Source organism: Salmo salar, chromosome ssa25 (genome assembly GCF_905237065.1).
Source record: "Salmo salar chromosome ssa25, Ssal_v3.1, whole genome shotgun sequence".
NCBI classification, from domain to species: domain Eukaryota; kingdom Metazoa; phylum Chordata; class Actinopteri; order Salmoniformes; family Salmonidae; genus Salmo; species Salmo salar.
Window position 1 is genome coordinate 15051671 of NC_059466.1, and position 26535 is coordinate 15078205.

General features: G+C 41.0%; 1 protein-coding gene across 2 annotated transcripts in view; it reads right to left on the reverse strand.

Annotated features, from left to right (window-relative positions):
* Window positions 1-24689, reverse strand: part of LOC106586238 (obg-like ATPase 1) — a 42042-nt gene extending 17353 nt beyond the window's left edge. The window contains exons 1-7 of one of the 2 annotated variants that reach the window (XM_014173298.2): window positions 24195-24689; window positions 23991-24082; window positions 22512-22655; window positions 21444-21571; window positions 3678-3853; window positions 546-626; window positions 94-191 (exon numbers count right to left, since the gene is read on the reverse strand). In XM_014173298.2, coding sequence (XP_014028773.1) covers window positions 94-191; window positions 546-626; window positions 3678-3853; window positions 21444-21571; window positions 22512-22655; window positions 23991-24082; window positions 24195-24209 — 734 coding nt within the window. In that variant the 5' untranslated portion in view covers window positions 24210-24689. The remainder of the gene's footprint in view (window positions 1-93; window positions 192-545; window positions 627-3677; window positions 3854-21443; window positions 21572-22511; window positions 22656-23990; window positions 24083-24194) is intronic. The other variant, XM_014173299.2, reaches the window with a different exon arrangement.
* Window positions 24690-26535: the final 1846 nt, after the last annotated feature.

Consider the following 26535-nt stretch of genomic DNA (forward strand, 5'->3'; position numbering starts at 1 on the left):
ATCAGAAAATACACATTTTGTAAAAGGTCCATGGTTGTCCATGCTGTATGTAAAGTCAGTAGGGTTCCTCCCTATTTCTGAGCACAGACTTACCATTTGTTCTTCCTTCTGATGTAGTCTTTCTCTGAGAGGTTAATGAGGTAAATCATTGGCTTGGATGTCAAAAACAAGTATTTGTTCAACACTTCGATCTGTGAAAGAGAGCGAGAGAGAGAGAGGACAAGAACTGAGGATCCAAACTTTCCAAAGTTGCCTTTGAGGAGGATGCGGAATAAAAAGTGAAGCCAAATCAAATTAGGATCTTGTCTGGACTCTGCAGGGAGCCTCTATAAAGCGTTTAGATCAATATCAGGCCGGACTGATGTCATTAGTTTGTTAAAAAAGTAATATAGAAATACCCCCCAAAAAGACAGCATGCACATTCAATAGTGATTTGCATATCAGACCCATTTGGCTCAAAAGCAGGAGTCTGACTTTCAGGCCAGATGAAAAGATAAAGCTGATAAATGACATTAATACATTTGAGTGTAACATCAAAGTCTTACCTCCTTCTCAGTCCAATCGCGACAGTAGCGGACATGTTTCTTTTCATCCGCTACCCAGTTCTTGATTTTGAGCATTACGTCCTGTTCGGGATAAAAAAAAAGAATGAACAAGAAGCCATTAAAGGAGATGAAAAAGAATATAAACCCAGCAGGATACAGGGTCATTATTTCCTAAATGCATGGCATCCTGATGACCAAATGAACAATGCCTGCTCGTATTGAAGCAGGAGAGGCCGGGCTTTGACAGGGATGGCACGCACAAGGCCCCCCTCGCTCTCTTAAAACCGAATAAAATGCCCTCTAGTGAGTCGCACTAAGTTCACCTGTTTGGCACACGCCATATTCAACAAGGACCATCCAATAATAAAAGTATGAAGAGAGAAAGAAAGAAAGGGGAAGAAAGAGAGAAAAGGTAAGGCTAGTTGGTTGGTAATGTGTGTGTTATTTGAAACCCCTCAGGCTCTCTGCAGTGAGCAGTCATTGAATGTGCACTAGTCAGGTACTAATTACACACCGTTCCTCGTGGAGAAAATATTAGGCTTTTCCAGCAATGTTTGCCACATTCATTACTGAAGCAGTTGTGGGTTGAGAACCCACAGGCAAGACTGGGCCATGACAGGATCTGGGAGCGGGAATGGGTGGGAACATGGGAGGGAGGCAGTTATAAAAATTTGTAATAAAGAAATTGAGCCTATTATTGTTGATCCGGCCCCCACAGAAATTAGCGGAACACATTCTTTTTTGTTCCTTTCAACTTAGCCTCCCCCTTCATATAAAACCTCCTCCACCCCCTGCAGCCCTCCCCCTACCTCCTCTTCCCTCCCAAAACCCTCGCAGCACTCCACAATCACACAACCCTTTAAAGAACAGAGGAAAAGAGCCTGCCAGAGCCTCAATTACACAATGGCAGAAAAAGCTCCACACACTGACCCCCAGGCAGCTGCATTCACTCTCTGCACATCTCTCTCCGCAGGAATTCTAAAGGCCTTTTAGTCAGGCAGCCAGAGTGCGGCCAGCAGGAGAGAGAGCAGGAAGAGCGCCGCACAAGTCTTCACAGAGAGATTAATCATGTGTGAAATGGAAACAGCAAACGGCCAGTGACATAGGCTGAACCCGCTCCAGGTTTCCCTCATCAGCTCTGGCCCTCCGTGCAGCGCTCCTCTAACAGGCAGGTGTTAATAAAAGGCATATGGGTCCCACAGGGGTCAAACACATACGCCTGCCACCAGGAAACACTGCTGGGGGTCTTAGCTGCTGACTATTATTGTTTGTTACGGACAGGGAATTCTGGGATGAAACATTGTCCTTGTTCAATGTACATTATGATCTCAAATGGATTGAAGTGATCATAACAACAATCTTTTAATATGAGTTCGAATAGCCCATTGTGTTGCAACATAAGGCCTATACAGTGTTCCACAATATACAAAGACATATTTGCTTGTGAACCCACAATCAGCCAGTTGAATTCATGCTGAACAAATACATGCATGATTCAATTGGCCGAGTATTCTCAGAAAAAGGCAGATGGCATGGTTTCAATCCCTGTTGAACAAGTGCAGATATCATTTCTATTTTATAACAGGAATAATCAGCTTCAGTTATAATACACCCCATGTTTGTCTCAGTCCTATCAATACCGAACACATGTAGGTAGCTATAGAATATTGAGTAACATCATTATTTTGTATAGAAATGTGTATAATATGTCACACTACAGAAATGTAAATATCTGTATTTAAATGCGTGTTAATTCAGTATTCAGGTGTATTTTCGAAAGAGAGAGGACTAAGTGAGGAGCTCTGGGAAAACAAGCTGCAGCTACAGAAATCCGTGCTTCGTTCTACGTTCTCGTTAATTACTCAGTAAGTGCTAATTATTACCGTTTAAATTCAAATACATGGTATTTACCTGGTTATTTTATGGTACTCAAGGCACTATAAAAGGACGTGCTGCTAAACCATTTATTTATTTACATTAAGGAGAATCATGGTATATGGTGGCAGAGGCACTGCCTACCCTAAACCTGGACATAAACAGAAGGACGAAGGATGCTCTCAGTAAAACAAAATAAAACTCAGCTGAACGTGTCAAATACCAAATTCAGCCTGTAAGAAATGCAGCCTTTGATAAGGACCATTCTCTCACTTCTAAAGGAGCTTTCTATAGATTTCACTTGGCAAGGCGTACACAACCTTTGACAAGTAATGTAAATTATTTTTATTCATTGCCTAAAATTGTCAGCAATTATGTGCGTCAGCGGCCACCTGCCTGGCCTGAATGACTGCCCGTCTGCCGGGCTGCTAAGGGGGATTACTCTGAGGGGGACCGACCGGCCGGGGCCCCTGCAGCAGGTGAAATGGCCCCGCTCGTTAGTGTAATGAGCGGTCAGAGGCTCCATGTGCAGGGGTTCTGAAATTGAGCACGTCGCTCCCTCTGAAAGGCCAGATTACCTCGCTTACTCGCCCATTCTGCATTGGGTCACACTCCCTCTGCCCTGCACAGAGCACATCATACAATCACAACAGAAGCAGAACTACCGCAGTAAATACTGCAAAGCTTCATTATATATCAATATGATTACTTAGGTTTGGGCCCCACATGCATTTCGACATGATATACAGTATATTTCGATGCCCTCTAATCTTACACAGTCTATTCTGTGTCTCACTGCGGAGAACCGAAGAATGTTCTGTCAAAGCACATTTATTGTATTCATATCTGGATGTGGGATTGTGGGTCACCCATTGTATGGCCTCACCCAATTTCCAGAAACTGCTGTGGGTGCGAGAGCGAGCTAGCGAGAGCTGTGCTGTGATTTGAGTATTACTTCAGATGAAAAGAGGCTTGTGAAAACACTTTCATTAGCCCAGCACTGTGACCCGGGGTTAGCAGCTGAATACCTAACTCTCTATTCATGATTTCAACAGCAGAAAACCCCTGACCCCCGATCACTTTCAATCTCAGAAAAAGAGAGAGAATGGCGCGAAGACAGGAAGGAGACCCTACGGGGGGAGAACAGAAAAATCATTTTTTCCTCATTGACACTGTGTGTGTGTGGAACGCTGGGTTATTATTTGTGCTCACGTGCTGTGTGGGAGCTGCATTGGACATGCTGGGACATTGACTCACGTATTCAGGTTTGAGTTTCTTGTCGCTTCCCCTCACGGCCACCTTCTCCAGCTTCTCCATAATGGGCCCGATCATCTCCTCATCCTTCAGCCTCAGCTCCTCATGGATGATCTCAATGTCCCTCACTGGGTCCACATTCCCCTCCACATGGACAATGTCCTCATCCTCAAACGCACCTAGAATTCAGCATCAGTATGACATCACTATAACACACTACCACATACACAAGTACTTGAACCTTTTTTGTCGCTACAGAAATACACACAAGCACATACCACAGGAGGTTGGTGGCACCTTAATTGGGGAGGACGGGCTCGTGGTAATGACTGGAGCGGAATAGGTGGAATGTTATCAAATACATCAAACATATGGTTTCCATGTGTTTGATGCCATTCCATTTGCTCTGTTCTGGCCATTATTATGAGCCGTCCTCCCCTCAGCAGCCTCCACTGACACACACACACACACACACACACACACACACACACACACACACACACACACACACACACACAATGGCATCGACTGTTCCTCAGGTCACAAGTTGTACTATGAGTACTGAGATCACCAACAATGATTACATTCTCAGGGGAAAATTGGAAAAATAAATGCATCCACTTCAAAAAGCACAGTGGGAGAAAACCATGGTAAATGTAATAGCCAAATCACAATACATTTGACTATTCTACAAAATACATACCGTAAGCAAGCACACGTTTTGTAAGCACCACTATGAATCTTCAACTTGCAGTGTCATGGTAAATTCCTCTAACAGTTGTGGGCTTCCCCTTTTACTTACATGGAAAACTTGAACTCTTTGCCAACTTTAGTACCACAATATATGAGTTTAGCCAAAGGCGTTTCGGTTTTTATTGTGCTGAGAAACAAGACAACTTTCTGTACATGTGCCTGTGCCAGAATGTACATCTGTATGGTGTGTAGCTAGTTAATTTCTAAGAGGCTGTCTGGCACAGCCTCTTAAAATGGTGAGGTATAAACCAAACACAAACAGTTAAATAATGCCCACCTGGAAATAAAAATGTATTCATACGTAAAATGTTACTGTAAATATGAATACATAAAAACAGGTCCTTCCCTCTGCTAATCAATGGCCTAGTTGCAATGGTCTTGATGGTGATTAGATAATGAAGCACTTAACCACACAATTTAGCCAGCCACTGATGATGTCCTCCTCCTGATTCTGGAGAAGGGCTCAGGGTTCCGGCCACGGGGCAGGAATGGAGGGTTAGTGGGGTGTGGGGAGGAATCTGTCAGACAGGGACTGACATCCTTTAACACCAGTCATGGCCATCTCTCTGGCCCACTATCTACTATGTCATTAACTAGTGTCAGCACAGTGATCGTTACCATTCACCCAACTGGCAGGTGACAAGAATCATTTATGGCTTCTCCGACATCCGACTGATATTTTAACTTGTTTTCTGAAACTTTTACTTCTATTAAGCCACGAGTAAAACACCATGTAACTAAACACAAAGATGTTAGTTTCTGTGTATGGTTAAGCTCATTAGCAGCATACCCTACACATCTTCTTCTACCCGACAAGCATTAACAATGAGTTTTTTGAAAATCATCAAAACTGTTTTAGTAAAACACTGACATCTTCAGTTGCACTTGAACCTTACATTTTCACGATAATATGAAGCTTTATCATCCACCTGTGTAGCAGGGTTGCGCTAAATTCAAAATTGAATTGAGAAAGCCTCGGAAATTCCAATTAAATTCTAGAAGTTTAATTAAATTTGTCGTAAACAGGATACAGAATTGCAATTTGAATTTGAATTAAAGGAAATAGAATTTAATTTCGTGAAATTAATATCAAATTCAAATGCCTCTCCTATTCTATAACAATATACCTATTGTACATAAAACATAAAACGTGTCATTATATACATGCATCGCTCATCCATATATTTATATGTACATATTCTTATTAATTCCTTTACACTTGTATGTATAAGGTAGTTGTTGTGAAATTGTTAGATTACTTGTTAGATATTACTGCATGGTCAGAACTAGAAGCACAAGCATTTCGCTACACTCGCATTAACATCTGCTAACCATGTGTATGTGACCAATAACATTTGATTTGATTTGTTGAAACAATAGATTTTCAGGACAAACTCTTAAAATGAATGATTAATGAAAACAAAACCTTATTATTTTTCATTAATCACAACAAAAAATATGGGGGAAATACTACATTTCCCAGGACCCATTAACTTTAATCCTCAAGTTGGCCCTAAAGCTTTAAAAAAAAAGCCAAATAAAATTGCTTATTTTAAGCACTAACGTTAAAAGAGTACAGTATATGAACATTGTTTCCAGAGGAAAGTGATATACTATTTGTTATCTAGTAACCTGTCAGATTCAATGAAACTCGTGTTCTATGACTGAGTGGAATTTATTTGAATTGCACTGAATGAAGTTCTACTTCCTGTCACTCAAATTAAAAATTCTACATCCTGTGGGGTTTGGCCAATTCAATTTGAATTTTAAATCGTGAGTTGAATGGGAGTCAATTCCAAAATTCTGAATTGAGCACAACCCTGCTATGTAGTGTTTGTCAGGACATTGAAGCTCAGGTTAAAGCATTTCTGTGTTAATGGATGATGCATGATACATCTGGCATCTGCGTGTTTTGGCGAAGAGTTACTTTATTCGAACAGCACTCCCGCTTGAAGTGTTGACACCTCAGTGGAGGACTGTTGACAGTTGAGGCCTAGTGAGGAAATACATCATTTGATTGATTCATGCCACTTATCATGGCTGTCATACTTCTGATTTAGAACAAGTTTCAACCATGATTCATGTTGGAAATATTGATGATTCATGGCGTGGACGGGTGTTTACACAGGTTTTACAACAACACTGCAGTTTCCTGAGATTTCCTCTCCCCTGTTTTTTAACTAATTGAGTTATGTGCTGTGTTATATTTAAGCAATAAAGCCCAAGGGTGGAAAAGTAAAAAGTATTTTTTGGTCATACCCGTGGTATATGGTCTGATATACACTACCGTTCCAAAAATTTGGGGTCACTTAGAAATGTCCTTGTTTTTGAAAGAAAAGTACATTTTTTGTCCATTAAAATAACATCAAATTGATAAGAAATACAGTGTAGACATTGTTAATATTGTAAATGACTATTGTAGCTGAAAACGGCATATTTTTTATGGAATATCTACATTGGCGTACAGAGACCCATTATCAGCAACCATCACTCCTGTGTTCCAATGGCATGTTGTGTTAGCTAATCAAAGTTGATCATTTTAAAAGGCTAATTTATAATTAGAAAACCCTTTTGCAATTATGTTAGCACAGCTGAAAACGGTTGTTCTGATTAAAGAAGCAATACAACTGGCCTTCTTTAAACTAGTTGAGTATCTGGAGCATCAGCATTTGTGGGTTTGATTACAGGCTCAAAATGACCAGAAACAAAAAACTTTCTTCTGAAACTCTTCAGTCTATTCTTGTTCTGAGAAATGAAGGCTATTCCATGAGAGAAATTGCCAACAAACTGAAGTTTTCGTACAACGCTGTGTACTACAAACGTTTTCAGCTGTGCTAACATAATTGCAAAAGGGTTTTCTAATGATCAATTAGCCTTTTAAAATTATAAACTTGGATTAGCTAACACAACATGCCATTGGAACACAGGAGTGATGGTTGCTGATAATGGGTCTCTGTACGCCAATGTAGATATTCCATAAAAACTCTGGAATCTGCCGTTTCCAGCTACAATAGTCATTTACAACATTAACAATGTCTACACTGTATTTCTGATCAATTTGATGTTATTTTAATGGACAAAAAAAATGTGCTTTCTTTAAAAAAAAACAAGGACATTTCTAAGTGACCCCAAACTTTTGAACAGTAGTGTATATTATATATTCTTTATGTGCATGTTACACTGACTTCTTCTGACACTCTGACATTACACAAAAAACAAGCAATCTATGGAAATGCAACTGCTTACATCACCATTCAATCATTTTGAACTCTGATAGCGTGATGAGATCAACAACAAAATGACAGATTAACATGAAGTCAAATTTGCCAGTCTCATCCGAGTCAACAGAAGCTCCACACCTTGGTGCAAGCAGTCATGATCATGCGTGTCGTTGTCATACTCATGGTAAAATGAACTTATCCAATTACACTTTGCCTAATCAGGCTGTTTTGGTTCCTCTCCTCTTCCAGAGGTACTCCACAGTATAAACAGTTCACTTACGCCACACAGAAAGAGGCCAATCAGTGGAATTATTGTTTTGCTGCCCCAATTTGCCAGCTCCCAGTTCTACACTGATTGGAATGAAAATGTGCTACTGTGTTCACGGTCCCTCCATGAACTTAAAGTGAAAATAACGCAATGTGAATCATCTGCGAGATGCATAAATGTATATACTGACAAAGGATTGTCATTCTTTTTTGGGGGGATAGATAAAACAAGAATGTGTGTGAGGGTTAATTGTTCTATCGGCTATATCTGTAATATATATTCGTTGGAAAGGCTGGACATAACAATAATATAACTATAATAGTCGTATTTTGACATTGTTAATCTTCTAAATAACAGCCCTCCCAACAAACGGAGAGCTCGCTATTACACACCCAGAATTCAGAAGTGGATTGCGAGAAAGAAGCCGCACCACTAGGTTGAGGAGCAGCTGATCCACCACCCCTTCAGTGATCTACCAACAGTCTTTACTGAACACCACATTCCAAAGTAATTTACTTTCATTTCCTCTAATTTCACATTTACATCACACCAGGCCCATTCAGGCCTTAGTAACTGGGCTACTATCTATGCATGAGGAGAAAGAGGGAAGAAGAAGAAGAAAAAAAACGGAGGAGGTAAATCTCCACAATTAGGCCTTTAACGACTGGGTCTGGGTAGGCCTCTGTGAAGACGGCACTTATGAGACTGCGGCGCCACACAAAGCCACAAGGAAGACAGTAAAAAAAAAAGAAGAGGGGGGGAAGAGAGCCTGGTTTCAGGAGTCAAGTCTATCTTCCAATTAACATTTTACTGCTTTGTTTCAAATACTGTATGTTTTGAAGAGACCATTAGCAGGTGTTCCTTTATTGACAGAACAAAGGGCTTTATCTTTTAAGGGCCCGAGTGGCACAACAATGCTCTGACCAGAGGATGCCGTAAGGAGAGGAGTCTGGGGAAGCCTTGCCTCAGCAAAGTCATGGGATAGGACTCTTACGTTAGACCACCAGTGAGAGCACCAGTAGCAGCACCAATGGGAGCACCGGTGGGAGCACCAGTGGGAGCACCAGTGGGAGCTAGGGACTAGGGAAACAGAGCAACAGTGCCTATCTCTAACATGCACTGCCTTCTCTTTTGTTAGCATGTCTCAATAGATTGACTTTACCTTTTACATCATCTGCAATGTAGAATTCCGTTCCCACAGTGTAAATAATACAATTCACAGACATAAGAAATTACAAATAGGTATTGAACAAGGTCTGTTACGTTTCTAGTTCAAATCATTTGGCACAATAATGGGCTCATTGATTGTTTTTGGTTTTACAGCTTGTTACTCCTCTGAGGTGCTGGCATGTGAGCTTTCAATGAACCAGGGGGACAACTGTTTCAAGAGGCCATATATTTTCAGTTTGTAGAGGTGAAGCACTTGAAAACATGCAGCTAGTTTGAGGGGCTGATGTCATTACTTTTCTGTCAAGTACAAAGACAAGGAGAGACAGGAGAAACATGTCACAAGTAAATACTGATCAAACTGACTCCTCTAGGCCTCCCGAGTGGCGCAGCAGTCTAAGGCACTGCATCGCAGTGCTAGAGGCATCACTACAGACCAGGGTTCGATCCTTGGCTGTTTCACAACCGGGCCATGATCGGGAGTCCCATAGGGATTGGCCCAGCATCGTTTGGCCGGGGGGGGCTTTACAAGTAGGCTGTCAATGTAAATACAAATCTGACTTGCCTAGCTAAATAAAGGTTAAATAAAAAATAAATAAATAATGTTGCTACCTGGAGAGGCTATGTGGTCAACATAATTCAGTCAAATTACAGTCATCGCTGGGGCCAAGCTCCCTGCCATCCAGGACCTGTACTGTACACCAGGCAGTGTCAGAGGAAGGTCCATAAAATTGGCAGAAGATGGCTGACGTTTTACGTGCTCCTAAACAACTGTGTTATTTTTTTTTTAATTTGTGTTGTTTGTAACTTATTTTTTTTACTTATTTTGTACATAATGTTGCTGCTACCATCTCTTATGACCGAAAATAACTTCTGGACATCAGAACAGCGATTACTCACCACGAACTGGTAGAAGCTTTTCCTTTAACGAGTCCGATGTGAAGGATATACTGCATTCCTAGGAACAGGCCCAAATCCATGTCATTTGCGTGAAGAGTTCATTGACTAGAGCTCAGCGTTCAACACCATAGTGCCCTCAAAGCTCATCACTAAGCTAAGGACCCTGGGACTAAACACCTCCCTCTGGAACTGCATCCTGGACTTTCTGACGGGCCGCCCCCCAGATGGTAAGGGTAGGTAACAACACATCCGCCACGCTGACCCTCAACACGGGGGCCCCTCAGGGGTGCATGCTTAGTCCCCTCCTGTACTCCCTGTTCACTCATGACTGCACGGCCAGGCACGACTCCAATACCATCATTAAGTTGGCCGATGACACAACAGTGGTAGGCCTGATCACAGACAATGACGAGACAGCCTATATGGATGAGGTCAGAGACCTGGCCGTGTGGTGCCAGGACAACAACCTCTCCCTCAACGTGATCAAGAGAAAGGAGATGATTGTGGACTACAGGAAAAGGAGGACTGAGCATGACCCCATTCTCATCTACGGGGCTGTAGTGGAGCAGGTTGAGAGCTTCAAGTTCCTTGGTGTCCACATCACCAACAAACTAACATGGTCCAAGCACACCAGGACAGTCATGAAGAGGGCGCAACAAAACCTATTCCCCCTCAGGCGACTGAAAAGATTTGGCATGGTTCCTCAGATCCTCAAAAGGTTCTACAGCTGTACCATTGAGAGCATCCTGACTGGTTGCATCACTGCCTGGTATGGCAACTGCTCGGCCTCTGACCACAAGCCACTACAGAGGGTAGTGTATATGGCCCAGTACATCACTGGGGCCAAGCTTCCTCCCATCCAGGACCTCTATACCAGGCGTGTCAGAGGAAGGCCCTAAAAATTGTCAAAGACTCCAGCCACCCTAGTCATAGACTGTTCTCTCTGCTACTGCATGGCAAGCGGTACCGGAGCGCCAAGTCTAGGTCCAAGAGGCTTCTAAACAGCTTCTACCCCCAAGCCATAAGACTCCTGAACATCTAATCAAATGGCTACCCAGACTATTTGCATTGCCCCCCCCCCCCTTTACACTGCTGCTACTCTCTGTTATTATCTATGCATAGTCACTTTAACTCTACCTACATGTGCATATTACCTCAATTACCTCGACTAACCAGTGCCCCCGCACATTGACTCTGTACCGGTATCCCCTGTATATAGCCTCACTATTGTTATTTTACTGCTGCCCTTTAATTATTTGTTACTTTTATTTCTTGCTCTTATTTTTTTTAAGATCATTTTTATTTTAGTTATTTTTTAAACTGCATTGTTGGTTAGGGCTTGTAAGTAAGATCTACACCTGTTGTATTCGGCACATGTGACAAATAGGATTTGATTTCATTTGACTGTTCTCTCTGCTAACGCATGGCAATCAGTACCAGTCTGCAACCAACAGGACCCTGAACAGCTTCTGCCCCATAGCGATAAGGCTGCTAAACAAGACTGCTAAATAGCTAATCAAATAGCTACCGGCATTGACCCTTTATTGCGCTAACTCTCTTGCATTGACTCTATGCACACACACTGGACTCTACCCACACACTCACACATACTTCACTGACATCCCAACACACACATACAGATGTAGGATCCTAATTTCAGCCAGTTTGGTACAGCAGGAGAATAATCCTGCGGCAACAGGAAATGTGAATTATTATGTGGATTATAATTTATGGACATTTTACATTAGGTCAAATCGAGTCTGAAATTTTAAAACTCAAATACATTAAAAGTTTGCATTTCTCAGCAACAAAAGAGCGATCAAATTAAGATCCTACATCTGTACACACACTACATATGCCCACACATACATAGCACGTGCACACATGCATACTGACTCCACACACACTCATTCACATGTACCACATATGCTGCTGCTACTGTCTATTATCAACCCTGTTGCCTAATCACTTTACCCCTACCTACATGTATATAGCTACTTCAATTACCTCGTACCCCTGCACATCGACTTCGGTACTGGTACTTCCTGTATATAGCCACGTTACTATAACTCGTTATAGTTATTCACTATGTATTTATTCCTCGTGACATTATTTATATATTTTTTTAAATCTTTATCGTTAACTCTGCATTGTTGGAAAGGGACCCGTAAGTAAGCATTTCACTATTAGTCTACCACGGTTGTTTAAGAAGCATGTGACAAACAACAAGTTTAGTGATTTGATTTGATTCACTGGCTGCTAACTTCCTGTGCATGTTTTCACATGTGAGAGGGGGAAGAGCAGATCTAAAGCGCTTGCATTCCTGGCCCCACTTTTAAGATGTTCTATACAAATCTAATACCGCAATTCTCCTGGTATTCAAAGCAGTAAAACGACTTTATGAGTTTGTCAGGAAAAGCCCATTATGGCCGTCTTCCCTGCATCAAAACCCTGGCAATATAGACAGGATTATTTATGTTGATCTCTATATATATATATATATATATATATATCATGAAGAAAATAAATGTTGATAGCAGACTTACATGTGGGACTCATCTCACTTGTTTTGGGTTATTTAGTTTCTCAACGGATTGCAAAAATGGAAAATACATCTGTATCTAAAAAGAAATGTTTAAAGACATCAGAAATTGTATGTTTGTATATCTAAAAGGACATCCTCATGTTTCTGGCAAGATACCATATTTCCAAATTGATTGTAAAGAAATGACAGTGTTTCATCCTATGAATATCAGTCGGCTACCTCAAGGTATCTCCCATTCCAATATAATCTCAAGCCAATTGCAGTACTTCCAAACAAACCGATGTAACAAATGTGTATCTTTTCAGCAATATTTTTGTCACTGAAAATAGGTGCCAAAGTGAAGAGCTGACATCTGACTGGGAAGATAACCTCTCAGTCTAGTTGGATATTTATGCAGTTGAAGAATGAATGTACTGGGGAGGCTCCAGTTTTCATTAACTCTGATAGACAATAATGGTGTTCATTCGCTTTTCATTTAAGTCCCCTCTGTCATTTTTTTTAAGCCAGTGGGTCCGAGAGCACCTTGATTGAAAGGAACCATCATATGCACATCACTGTTGTCCCACATCATTCAGAGAACAAACCTTTTTAGATTCTTAACTACCATAGCGGTGCTGATTGCACAGGCACCAGCAATTTCCTAACCAACCGCAACCTGAACAATGATGTGTTCGGCTTTCAGACCCTCCGGCCTTTCAAAGGTGAATCATTTTACAGTTTGGAAAGGGATCACCATAGCAACTCCTCTTTGAGGGGTTTAGAATCACCGTCCAATAATTCTATGATCATCGGGCCCAGCCATTCCCAATGGTTCTTTTCACAGCAGACAGGGAAGGGGGGCAGAAGGAGGAAGGAGAAAAATTCTACAGTCTATTTCAGGCAATTCATCCGCCAGCCCCATTAGAATTCAAAATATTTCGACCTTCAATCACCAAGCATGTTATCTGGAGCTGCTGTGATCTCCAGTCAAGATGGGTAGACGTTTTAGTCTAATCACCCACGATGAGTGGAGGCTGACAAAAACTCTTCATTCTGCCAGAATCCAAATGCTCATTTAAACGGTGAGACAGTATATATCAACACAGGCCACAAACACGCTGGAGGAGGATTCATGGTCTCCACCGGTAAATAGAGCAAAATGCCGTGGATCTGCTCTGTGTCTCTAGGAAATCACATCACTCTGTAAGACAGCAGATGATATAATTGCAGGAGCACACACACACACACACACACACACACAGACACATAGGCTGCATTTCTAAAAAATAAATGATTGCGCTCTTACAGAACATAAATAGGAAGTAACTTATCCCATCGTCTCTTTGCTCTGCCGATTAAATGCAACTATGGAAATGCTGTAATAATTGAAAATACATACATAGAATACTTGGAAACTGGCCTGGGGTCACTTCAGATACTATTTCTCTGAATACTGGAAAGAGTTTGGAGTATGTTGTAATGACTACCGAGTACAAATCACACCGTGTTCAAACTGCTCAACAAAGCAGTGACAAATGCTCCCACATACAAAACATGAGTTTAGACTAGTTCAACACGAAGTGCCTCTCTAGTAACGGAAACAAAAGGTAAAACACAACCATTTGTGCATTTGGTGGCTATCCAACTGAACAATCATTTCTGTGAATGCAGTGCGACTAGCTACAAGCATTTCGCTACACCCGCAATAACATCTGCTAAATATGTCTTTGTGACCAATACAATTTGATTTGATTTACTAGGACGCTACAGAGTGCTGTCAATTCATTATGCTTTCATCACAGTCGTTTCCTTTCCATCACAAACAGTATTTTACAATGTTACCAGTGGATGATTCTGTCAGTCCTATTTTTACCCAGGGTACACAGACACTAGAAGTGCCTAAAGGTCAGAAGTGGGGAACAGGGTGAGTTGTCATCACCAGAGGTTCCTGTCTACAACTTCTCGGTGAGTCACATGATCACCCTCCGCACCAACACCAGAGGGGCCTCCACACAGGAAGACCAGCATTCAGTCTCATTCCCAGACTCCCTTTGACATCATTTGGCAGATAAATCAATGCGATGGGTAAATACTACCAGTATCTGGATTGTTGATTGGCAAGTTCAGATGTTCAAGTTCAACGTTTTTATTTATCAAATTACAGACAGCAAGCACTCCCTGAAATACTTGATATTACGGTTAAAGATCCAATACTCTCTCAATATGTCCACGTGTAAGATATAGTATAGTAATGCTTTGCTCTTCCTTTTCCCGCTGGTTAAACGTAGTAGTATGCAGGTGCTCAAGGCATTAGAGTGAGAAGAGTGGGAGACTGCTGTTTTCCAATTGATTGACCACATCCAGTGTTTGTGAATGAATGTACTACATTGTATGCTACTTCTTTGGCTACACACACTGAGCAATTAATACACATGGATGAGAATGACTCACAACTACGTACAGTATCAGGCTATGGCGACAGATTCATAAGCATAAGATTTCTGATACTGCCTTTGGCCTGCTCATGCAACTACTAGGGACGAGTCTGTGAGCATCCTGCTTCTTCAATACATAGTTGGAGATCAAACCAGTGTGAATTAGGCCATGCGGGGAAGCATATGGTTGCTGGTGAGGGACACAGAACAGTCGAGCTAGAACGTGTCCGTGTCTGAGGAAGAGGATCCAACAGTGTTCCAGTCACTGTAGAAGCACTGGGAGGCCATACTCTTCAAACCATTCCCTTATGAAATATGGCAAACTAAGGCATTCAATAGAATCAGCTTTCAGGATGCCAAAATGCCCCTTAATAGTTTTCGGAAGGTTACGTTAAAAGCAAACCCACTGTTTATACCATTTTGTTTTTAAACCATAGGGGTTGAAAAATGTTCATAACATGCACACTACTGGGAGAATTGAGCAACTTGGTCTGACTCGACTTCAAAGTTCCAACGCCAGGCTGAAAAGCCTGTTTGACAACTGTCTGGCTTCAATAAGGCTCCAGCTGAAGTGTGTAAAGTCGGAGAATGCACTGTTTAGAATATAATCATGCTCTTCATCAATATGTCAACAAGTTAATGATACAAATATACATCAACAAGAGTGTTGTTTGACTATAAAACAAATCATAATAATATGAACCTATCACTCTTGACAATAATTGAATTGAAATGCAGGGGGGGGAAAGTAGTGTCTAGTGTCATTCAAGGAAAATGAAACAATAGCATATAGGCCTACATTTACAAAGGGTTTCCATAATGGTCATTGGGAATGAACCGAAAGTAAAAAGGTTCAGTTTTACGGCTAATGTAGTGAACAGTATGGCTGAGGTTTCACAAACCTCCACCTCATTGGATCAGAATCAGGTCAACCAGTCCTCTGGTTTGGCACAGGCACATGCACTAACAAGCACTTCACTGACACTCAGCTAGTGCTCTGCTCTGCAATGGAGCAGTAGCCACTTTTGTAAGATGTTTGGAGAAACATGTTTCGAGTTTTCAGACAAACATACTGTTCCAGACAAGAAAAAGTGTGCTCACCCCAACCGTATAATCAAGCAATATAAAAGAAGTGCCTGGAATATTGCAGCCTGTACTGTAATTGCAAAACAAAACCAGCAATGTTTAATGGTTAACTTGTGGAACATACCGCTTAGTCTCGAAGGAGTCCACAGAGGGAAAACAATGGTATGTCAAAACAGATAGTCGTAAAGTCCCAGTAAAAGCATCCACATAATTTCATCCCTATTTAGAAAGACTGTTTTGTACACACAGAAACAACAGAGCTGGTTTTGGTTTGAGGATCTGCTTCATTCTTTGTGTCAATAAAAAAGCAAGCACATACAGTGTCAAGTGAAAGCCTACACAACCCTGGCAAAGCTTTCACATTTTGCTGCCTTAAAATTAAATAAACATTTATTTTTTAAATTGGGGAGTTTCCGAGCGATCTGCATAACCTACTCCGCACTTTCAAAGTGAAAGAAAAATGATAAAAATGGTCCAAATTAATACAAATAAAAAAACGAAGAAATCTTGATCGTGCATGTCCTCACACCCCAGAGGTAATACTTGGTGGAAGCGCTTTTGGCAGCCATTACGGTCCTGAATAATTTTGAATACGATTCTTCCAACTTCTCAACACCTCTTGGAGAGCCATTCTGGTATGTCTTCCTCATTCACATGTGTGTAATTGTCCTGCTGAAAAATATAACTCCATCCCAGGGTTAGGTATTCAGAAGACAGAGGCAGGGTTTCCTCTAATGTTTTACTGGGGCTTTCATTTTTATTTTGATCCTGACAAATTCCCCAGTCCCTTGTCGATGACAAGCATACTCATTACATGATGCTGCCACCACAATACTTGAAAATACAGAGGATCAACATTGCATTCACTCCACATTACTGGCCTGTATGGCAAAGTGAAAAGAAGCCCGTGTTAAAAAATCTATTCCAAACCATCCATTATGTTTGCAACAAGCCCATTAAGTAATACTGCAAAACAACACAGCAAAGAAATGCACTTTTTAGCCTAAATTAAAAACGAAAGGTTTGGTTAAAATCCAATACAACACAACAGAGTGAAACTCTCTGTATTTCCAAGTATTGTGGTGGCAGCATCATGTTATGGATATGTTTGACACTGGCAGGGACTGGGGAGTTTGTCAGGATCAAAGAAAATATAAAAGGAACAAAGCCCAGGTAAAACGTTAGAGGAAAACCTGCCTCAGTCTTCTGAAAACTCAACCCTGGAATAGTTTTATTTTTTCTGCAGGACATTTACACACATTGTAATGGCAAAGACACACCAGAATGGCTTTCCAAGAGGTGTTGAGTGGTCCAGTCTCAGTCCTGGCTTACATTTGTTTGAAATCTGAGAAAATGTTTGAATATTGCTGTCCATCAATGATTATCGACCAAATTGACTGAGCTTGAAAAACTTTGACAAAAACAGAGGATGGGCCTATATGTTGCTACACAATGCTCCTCAGCTCGGCAACAAAAACAATAACAATGGTTTTGGGGCGGTCAGTGGCACTGTTACCCCCTACTGCGGATTCCATCTCTGAGGCAGCAAAATGTGAAGATTGTGCAAGGTGTGTGTAGACTTTCACTAGCGGCTGTAGGTAAGCACATATCATTTGACGCAAAACCGAATATTAACATCGTGGAAATACATTTCAATGTGTCCATAAGTACAATGTCAAAACAAAGTCATTCAGGTAGATAGAAATATAAGCCTCTAAATATAAGCCTCTAAACATAAGCTTCTGGGAAGCCTCTAAACGGTGTTTAGAAACAATATTAACATGGTTGCTTTTCCCTGAGGCCACTGCAGACAGAAGACAACACAGTATCACAGGAAACATACTGTACCTGTATCTTTAGTCAGAATATGAAAGGGAGAGGAGGATACCTAGTCAGTTGTACAACTGAATGCCTTCAACTGAAATGTGTCTTCCGCATTTAACCCAACCCCTCTGAATCAGAGAGGAGCGGCTGCCTTAATCGACATCCACGTCTTCGGCGCCCGGGGAACACATTTATCTAGTGATGTAACGTCTATACAGTACATGTTATAACTGTTAAAAACAGTACGACCTCACTAGAACAGGGATTTCCCAGAGACAGTCGACAAAAGTAATGGTTACAATGTATCCTCCGTAGGCAAATCTCACCTAACACGACTTTGTCCTAGTGAGTAAATCCTTGCTATAGCTTAGTTACAGTGGGTGGTCCTCAATTGCATCAACAAAAGCAGACAACCTCCTCTCAGACCAGTTGTCTAAGGGAACTATATCGTTCCATACACAACACACCCTTTCATGAAAGTCATTTAGTGTACACTGGCGCAGCCTCCACTTGATACTGTACAGTATATTTCAATGGTTTGTTATAATAGTTAGGAAAGGAGGCTGCATTGTGATGTGCTTCCTGTATATTTGAAGAGAATATAACCTAATGCCTTCTTAATCACAGGAGAAATAGTAACCATGTCGAAAGCAAAACGGCAGCGGGATATCCGTTCCACGGCTGTGAAGAAATATGAAAATGTCACAAGCTACACATTTGAGATATTCATCAGAGTCCTGAGGTAGTTCACGACGTACAGTCTGTCACACAAAGTCAGTTGAAAGGCTATTGGAAAATGGCCTCGGATCTGAAATGACACACTTATACTGTCCACCAAGTAATCCCTTGCAGAGATGACCCGGGAACAATATGAGAAAATGGTCTGTATTTGAACCCTGTCCATTTGACTGCTCTCTGCCTGCCACAGCCTAGTCACTAATCAGAGCTCTTTTCATATAATGGCAAAGTCAATAGCTGCATACAATCAGTAAACAAATTCAGCAATTTTTAAAATAGCCTCCATCCACATTTTTGTAGCAGCAATTTAAATTATTCTAGCGTGTAACACCTTAATTATGTAAGACAAAGACGATGTCGAAGGCACAAAAGAACTTCAGGCGCTGACCTAGACATGTGAGAAGAATTTTGTGGGGGTTGTTTTGCGAATGCACTCACATCTGTCTATTTACTGAGAATACAAAAGACTGTTAGTGGGCATGATAAACCGAAAGCAACAATGCTGAATTGTACTTGTATTACAGAAATGGCCTTTCAGCTTTCACTGAACAGCGCCAACTAACCCTAAAAAGCCATTTATCTGCACAAAAATGAGGGAAAACGGAGCAATGTTTCAATATATTTAGTGTGATGCAGGCTGGTATTGCATTGATTTCGTATCATTTAAAGGATATTTCATATAAAACACAAAAATGTGATTTTACTGTGTTATATATATATATATATATATATATATATACATATACACTGGAGTAAACAAAACATTAAGAACACCTCTTTCCATTACATACTGTCGATTGACCAGGTGAATTCAGGTGAGCTATGATCCCTTATTGATGTCCCTTGTTAAATCCACTTCAATCAGTGTAGATGAAGGGGAGGAGACAGGTTAAAGAAGGATTTTTAAGCCTTGAGACAATTGAGACATGGATTGGGTATGTGTGCCATTCAGAGGGTGAATGGGCAAGACAAAAGATTTAAGTGCCTTTGAAAGGGGTATGCCAGGCGCACCGGTTTGTGTCTAGAACTGCACCGCTGCTGGGTTAACACCTCAACAGTTGTTTCTAATGTTTGGTATAGACAGTGTATATTTCCACACTATGAGGTTGGAATAATACTGTGAAAATTATGATAATGGCCTTTTGGTGTAAGAGCTGTTTGAAAAGACAGCCTGAAATTTCAGTCTGTTTTGGCCTGCCTAAGGGATATCCTACATACCTGGTTTGAGGAGTTAGAGAGGTAACTTCGGTCAACTCTGAGTTCAACTTGGGATAACCAGTCATACGAAAGTGGCTCACCTTTTAGCCAGGCAAATTTCAATGGAAATGAATCCTTCAGAACTAACCTGCAGGCTAACTGCAGGCTAACTCACAGCTAACTCCCCTTACCCTAAATGAAATGACTGAGCCGCGAGTTGAGGACCAATGAAATCAGATTCCCTCCCTCTTGCAAAGATTGCGTCATCATCCCCTTCATTTGAGGAAGACGACTGATTAAATATTTTATTAATTAAATGTTTTTTGTGTGTTAGAAAATAGTAAAATTGTAAAATACCTATCACATTATTTAGTAATGACAGAATGCATTCAAAGCGTAAAACTTTTGTATGACTTAATAACATTATTTTATCGATAGGAGTGGGATGAAAGTTGCTCATGCATTGATAAGCACATCAAAGACGGCATTAACTATAAGTAATAAAATAAAGATGGCACTTCGACAAAGCCTATTTCACACCACAGCCTGCTGAATTTGCAATATACATTTTCCTTCATTTTGATTTTGGCACAAGTGAAAATGTGGCCCTGACTTGCCCATGGATTGACGGTTTCAACATTGTCTCAATGAAGAGTTCGGTGTTCGAACAGCGACATGCACACACAGCTACAAGCCTCCCAGAGTTAGCGGCAGGCGGACAAGCAATATCCACCATCGTAGTACGCACTGTAGATCGGATGAATCCTGAGCTGGAATGTGATGCTAACTGAAGCTGGTTCGCTTTAGAAAATGTTTGCTTCTCAGGATACCCCTCTGGTGACATCTCCAGGCGGTAAATTAGTTAATCGACCAATAAGAAATAGAGTTCCAAACCTCTCTGCCAATAACAGCTAGTTTTTAATTTTACAATCCTAGCAAAATTATTGCTTAAGAAATTGCTCTTTGCTAAGAAGCTATTTTTGTTTCTTTCTGACCATTTTAATTGAAAACAATCACAGTAAGTTATTTAATTGTTACTCAGAAATGATTTGATATTGAGAAAGAAACGGCTGCATTGGACCTTTAATCTTACTGTATTTTTGCCATACGGCTGCATTGGACCTTTAATCTTACTGTATTTTTGCCATACGGCTGCATTGGACCTTTAATCTTACTGTATTTTTGCCATATAGGCTACTTACCATTCTTGTGCTCAACCATAATCAACTGTGACATTTTGGGATCAAGTTACAATAATCTGTGGTCACAGGAAGCCACTAAAGACATCCCTCTGAGTCAAGTTTTATTTCCCAACCTCAGAGTATGCTACCGATTGTGGGCAGAGAGTCTACCAAACCAGACACGGTTCCATTCATTCCCTTTTCTCAGATTCCAATTCAGGGAAAAACTCTGGACAGGAATGTGAGTTTTGGGTCTGGCTTCACCTGCACTATCCCTGAATGTTGTGTTTATCTTGGAACCCAGCAGACAGAACCATTTAGGCCTCAGTAGAAAAGCTCTGTCAACTGCTTTCAACAACATTCTACAGGGAGGCATGAAGTACATTTTCAGTAATTCTTCTCTTTAACCAGATGAAAAGCGAGTCATTTTACAGAGTGATATACAGTGTGCTATAGTTTGACAGGTGGGACTCACGTGTCATGTGGAAGATGCCATCGCAGGCACTGATGTGGGAGAGGAAGGCGTTGCCCAGGCCCTGGCCAGCATGAGCTCCCTTCACCAGTCCTGCTATGTCCACCACGTTCAGGAAGGCTGGCACCTTGCTGCAGAACAGGTAGTGGGGTTAAGGCAGTGGAAAGGAAACAGGGGTTATATAAGTCAGCTAATGTCTAACGTCTAATATAACAAAATACAGAGACAAGCCCACAGTTTGTGAATCAGTCTTTCTTACGTTTTTGGATATGGATCAACACTACCAGGGTAGATTCTTGGTGGTCAAACAGTTTCTAAGATTTCTATGAAAAATACACAACATTCATAACAATAAAAAAAATATATGTTTTTTTTTTTTTCTCTGGCTACTGGGTATTAGCTATCTATCAGAATAAGTGGTAGCCCTTAAGCCTCATGGCTCTATCAGCCTTCCCACTCAATGTGGATAAATGAGAATAAAACCCAACAGAAGCCTGTACACTAAGACTGTTTCTACACCATCGCAATTATACTTCTACTACAACAACAGAGGTCGGTAGTGGTGCCATACCTTGATTTCATCATCAGGCACCTATACCCTGGAATGTACGGTTTGAGACATAAGAGCTATGACTAAAGGGTGATGGTGTTTATGTCATACTGCTCATGGAACAGTCGTAGCAGAGTCATAATGGAATGTTTCACATTGCTCCGCGCTGAACATGTTATATTGCGCTACCGTCAACCCCAGAGACAGGGAGACATTGGTTCACTGCTGTGATTTATGACTCTCTCACATTAAACCAATAGGCCGGCCTAACCTCGCTCATAATGACATATGATAGCCAGCCACTGACACATAAATGCTATGGCCTCTTACTTAAAAACAACTAATAACACGAAAACCTGCAGTTATCTTTATGTGTATCGTAAAGGACTGGCAACTCAATGTCAAAAACATGTCGGTATCTTCTCACGTCGCTGTAGTGTATACTTGCGGTGGCCTATACATATTTGGCAGAGATCCCAAGTCTGAAGTGTGAATAATACGTGAACAGTGAGACCCCATACCTGACAGGCTTGTGGAATTGGCACAGGAAATCGTAGCGTTCATCTGGAATGGGCACTCTGCTTTCATTTGGGTCAATGGTGCAGAAGGGGAAATTCTCAGCTGCAGCTTGACTCTTTGTCAGTACGTTGAAAAAGGTTGACTTCCTAGAAATAAAAACAGCACAGAGGTCAACGCATCCCAGAAACTGTTGGTGGATCCTGATGGCTTGAGAGTATGATGTTGGTTTATTCAAAGACCTCAGCAAAGCCTGCAAGACCATTTCATCTCCACTATGAGAAAGAAGTAAATCTAATATATTGAACATTTGATCTTCAGAATCATAAATGGCCTGATTGTGAAACACTAAGCCCAATTACAAGGTCAGATAATCCCATAATAGATCAATTGTGCTTGGAATCCAGGGGAAAATTATGTTCCTGACAGATCTGAGCTGTTGAACGGGTACAGCCAAACATAGCCCCATGTCGTGCTCACTGAGCGATTTCTGTTCCACAGCACAAGCACCTCAAGAGTGCTTCAGGTTGCACTGACTACCCAATGAATGCAAGTGTAATAACGGCAAGGCAGTTAAATATAATCCTGGACGTTTCTATCTTTATCCCCTCACCTGGTGCGCTCCACATTTCAAGGATTGGTTTGGTTTAGACTCCAAAACCTACAGGACTGGAATTGACCGGATATTGTTGTGATAAAGCATGGATTCATCTTATAATCGCAGGATTATTCCGTTGTCATATATTTCAAGGATATTTTAGATCACCCTCAGAAAAATACAATCTGCTTTTGATTTACATTTGTTATTCCGCCTACAGTGGTGGACAAAAACATGTCACTTCAATCAGCTCTCATGTCGCTATTCATCAGCCCGTCACAGTGCATGAGGCCAGGTCAACAGCAGTGGGGGCTAGGCAGGGTGGGGAGCAGGGTGAGGACAGTGATCATGTTGAAGCCACACGCCTGCTATTATTTCATACGGGAGAAATGATCTCCAAAGAACACTCGTGCTACCATCCTGATCCCTGTACAGTGGAAATGACAGGAAATAGCAGAACACCATAGTGTGAGAGCAGTTGCTGCTTGGTAGGCTTTCAGATTATACACCGTGGTATCGTTTGTTGTATGTCTTTATCGGAGTAGGATCTTATCATTCCCATGTATCAATCCCAAGCATTTTGTGTCTGTTTGTTCTAATCTTTTACGTTTAAGAGTGGGTCAATATTCTGAATTATTGAATGAAATTAGGCAAATTAAATTACTGGTGCAGGGTTTGCGACCTTTAGGTTCACATGTACAGTGAAATGCATGCACTAATGGCATATGACCTGTAATGAACTAGTCAATGAATGACCAGAATACCTTTACACTGGCTCATGGGAGCCATATGAATACATTTAGTACTGTACTTAAAAATACATAGGCCATGTTGTTAAGCAGTCTAATGTATATTTCCAGTTTACATGTAACGACTATAGACATACCCTACATTGGGCAATCCGACGATTCCTATTTTCAAAGAAGTCCCAAACCGTCCAATCAGTGGTGGTGGCTGCTGTCCATCACCTCCCTTCTGCTAACAAAAACAATGTGTCAATGTCCATAGGGCGTCAGACCTCATGGCATTATGTAATCGGGGCTACACATTCAGCTTTGGCCTGAGTTACTATAGTATACACAAAACACACCTTCTTGGGAGCCATGTCCTTTTCTTCAGTTTTTGCTGCCTACTAAATCTACTCACAATTTAGTGAAAAAAAACATATATTGCTGTTAATGTACGCTCTAGAGAAGAAGCTAATAGCGGTCTAGCTAACAGCAAGTTCAGTCGACCTCACTCACACTGGCTAACGCCTCACTCTCAAACTAGGACATGCGTCTGGTCGAAATGAAAGATGACACTGGTAGCTGGCTAGCTGACCCATGTTTCTAAATTTAGCAGACACTTGTTAATGTTAGGCCTACTGTACTTGTGAGGTGAGCCAACATCACCACAGAACATAGACAACATATGTACAAGCCAAAATCGGTAACTATAGGATTTATTACAGGAGCCTATCCAAGTGTCAGGCATGTAACCAAAATGACAGTCCCTCACGTACAATATGACAGTGGCAGGGAGTGCTGTTTTAGGCTGCACCTCTTATCAGGGAGGGTTAAATCAGTGCAAGTAAGCAGCTGTGGGATTATAGTGCCTTTAACAAGGCGAACAGGGGCAGAGCGGCCATTTCATCTGGCATTTCGGGCAAATGCCAGATGTGCTAGTCCATTTTGTGGGGACCTCAAGGGGAAAAAAATGGGCCGGTGTGTTTGACATGTCAGGGCCGATTTCTGGTTCCATTCCGCCCCTGAAGGTGAATCTTCTAGGCTACTCCTTGCAACAGACTGGTTTGTCGCTATGGTTTATCTCCCTCCCCATTAAAATTATATTTCATATCGAACAGGAATATGATTCTATATCTTCCTGTTATGCACCATTATATAGTGAATATAAGTCTTCCCGCATATGTTTTTTTTGTTTTACTCCCTTGACAACCAGAAAAATTACAAACATCGGATGCAAAATGTAAAAGCTGCCCAACAATACTTACTGTGCAAGAGCGGGGCAGACACGGCCGAGAAACAGGTTGAATACTGTACATTGAAAATTAATGGAGAACAGCATGGCATGCAAGTCTTTGCATAAGCAAAATAGACTCACGTCGATGATCTCGTGCGTTAGTCTACAAATCGTGTAAAAAGAGATATGTTATAGATTTGACAACATACAAAAAAACACGAGTTTATGAGAAAATATTGTTTTCTATCTAAAAGGCAACCAATCACAATGACCCAAACAAGCTTGTAGGCTAGGCCTACTTGATTTAACATTTCTGTCGGATTTAGTAGACTCTCATACACCTGTTTTCAGATAATGATATCAATTAACATATAAAACTACTTAGAATTGAAGCATGACATCATTGCCCCTAAATTGTTTCCCCTCTTAGACAGAAACAGGTGTAGGGCCTGTGGACCTCCACCACTCTCGACCATGAGATTACACCGATTAGTTCATTGTCCACAAATAAACTTTCCTCAAAGCCAAAGCAAATGAATCCCTGCAGGGACCGACCAGAAGACTTGGTCTAATCCAGCACCCTGAGTCGTTTAACATGCAGAAAACGAGCCTCTAATAATCTAGATTTGAAGCAAGTCAAAGGCCTTTTGTATCAAGAGTTTAAATGAATAGGTTTGGATTAATCATTTATCTTTTGTCGTTGAACGCCTTGATGGATGCACCGTCACTTAGCCTCCCCACAATAGATGCACAGCGTTTTGTTCTACCAAATAAATCATTCTCATTGTTTAAGGTACATTGATCAATCTAATGACTTGTAATAGGCTCCTAATTGCCAAAGAAAAGTGCTCTCGGGTGGAGTCCTGCATGCGAGATTCAACTCCAAATTCCCACTTGAATGACACTGTTCAAATATTTTTTATGTCACAAGATTTCGTCAAGGATGCTGGCATTGGGTAGGCCTACTACCAACTATTACGCAGGCTATCACATTGTTATTATGGTAGGCCTACATGATGAAATTCCAATTTACAATGGCATTCACAAAGACCAAAAAGTCAACACAATTTAAAATGAGTATTGGCAATCACATGTGCACCAACACCTGTCATTTTGAAAGATAATCTAATCCTAATTGTTTTAGTGCTCTTTTGTTACTATCTGCCTGCACCTCTAAAGTTTATGTTCGTTATATATTTCCTTGCTTATTCTATTTCTAATAATCAGTTAGATGTTGAATAATGTGGGGATAAACACTCTAATTAAAAACGAGCACTCCATCGAGGGCCTTATCTTCGCCTTGTTCATCGATAAATCATTTATCTTTATTTTCGAACCAATAAATATAAATAAAACACGAAGAGCCAGATAATACCAGAATATACATAGCAAAATAAAAAATAAAAAAAATAAACAATGACATGGTCCTCATTTTAACCAAAGGTGCATGACACGACAAAATACTTAGA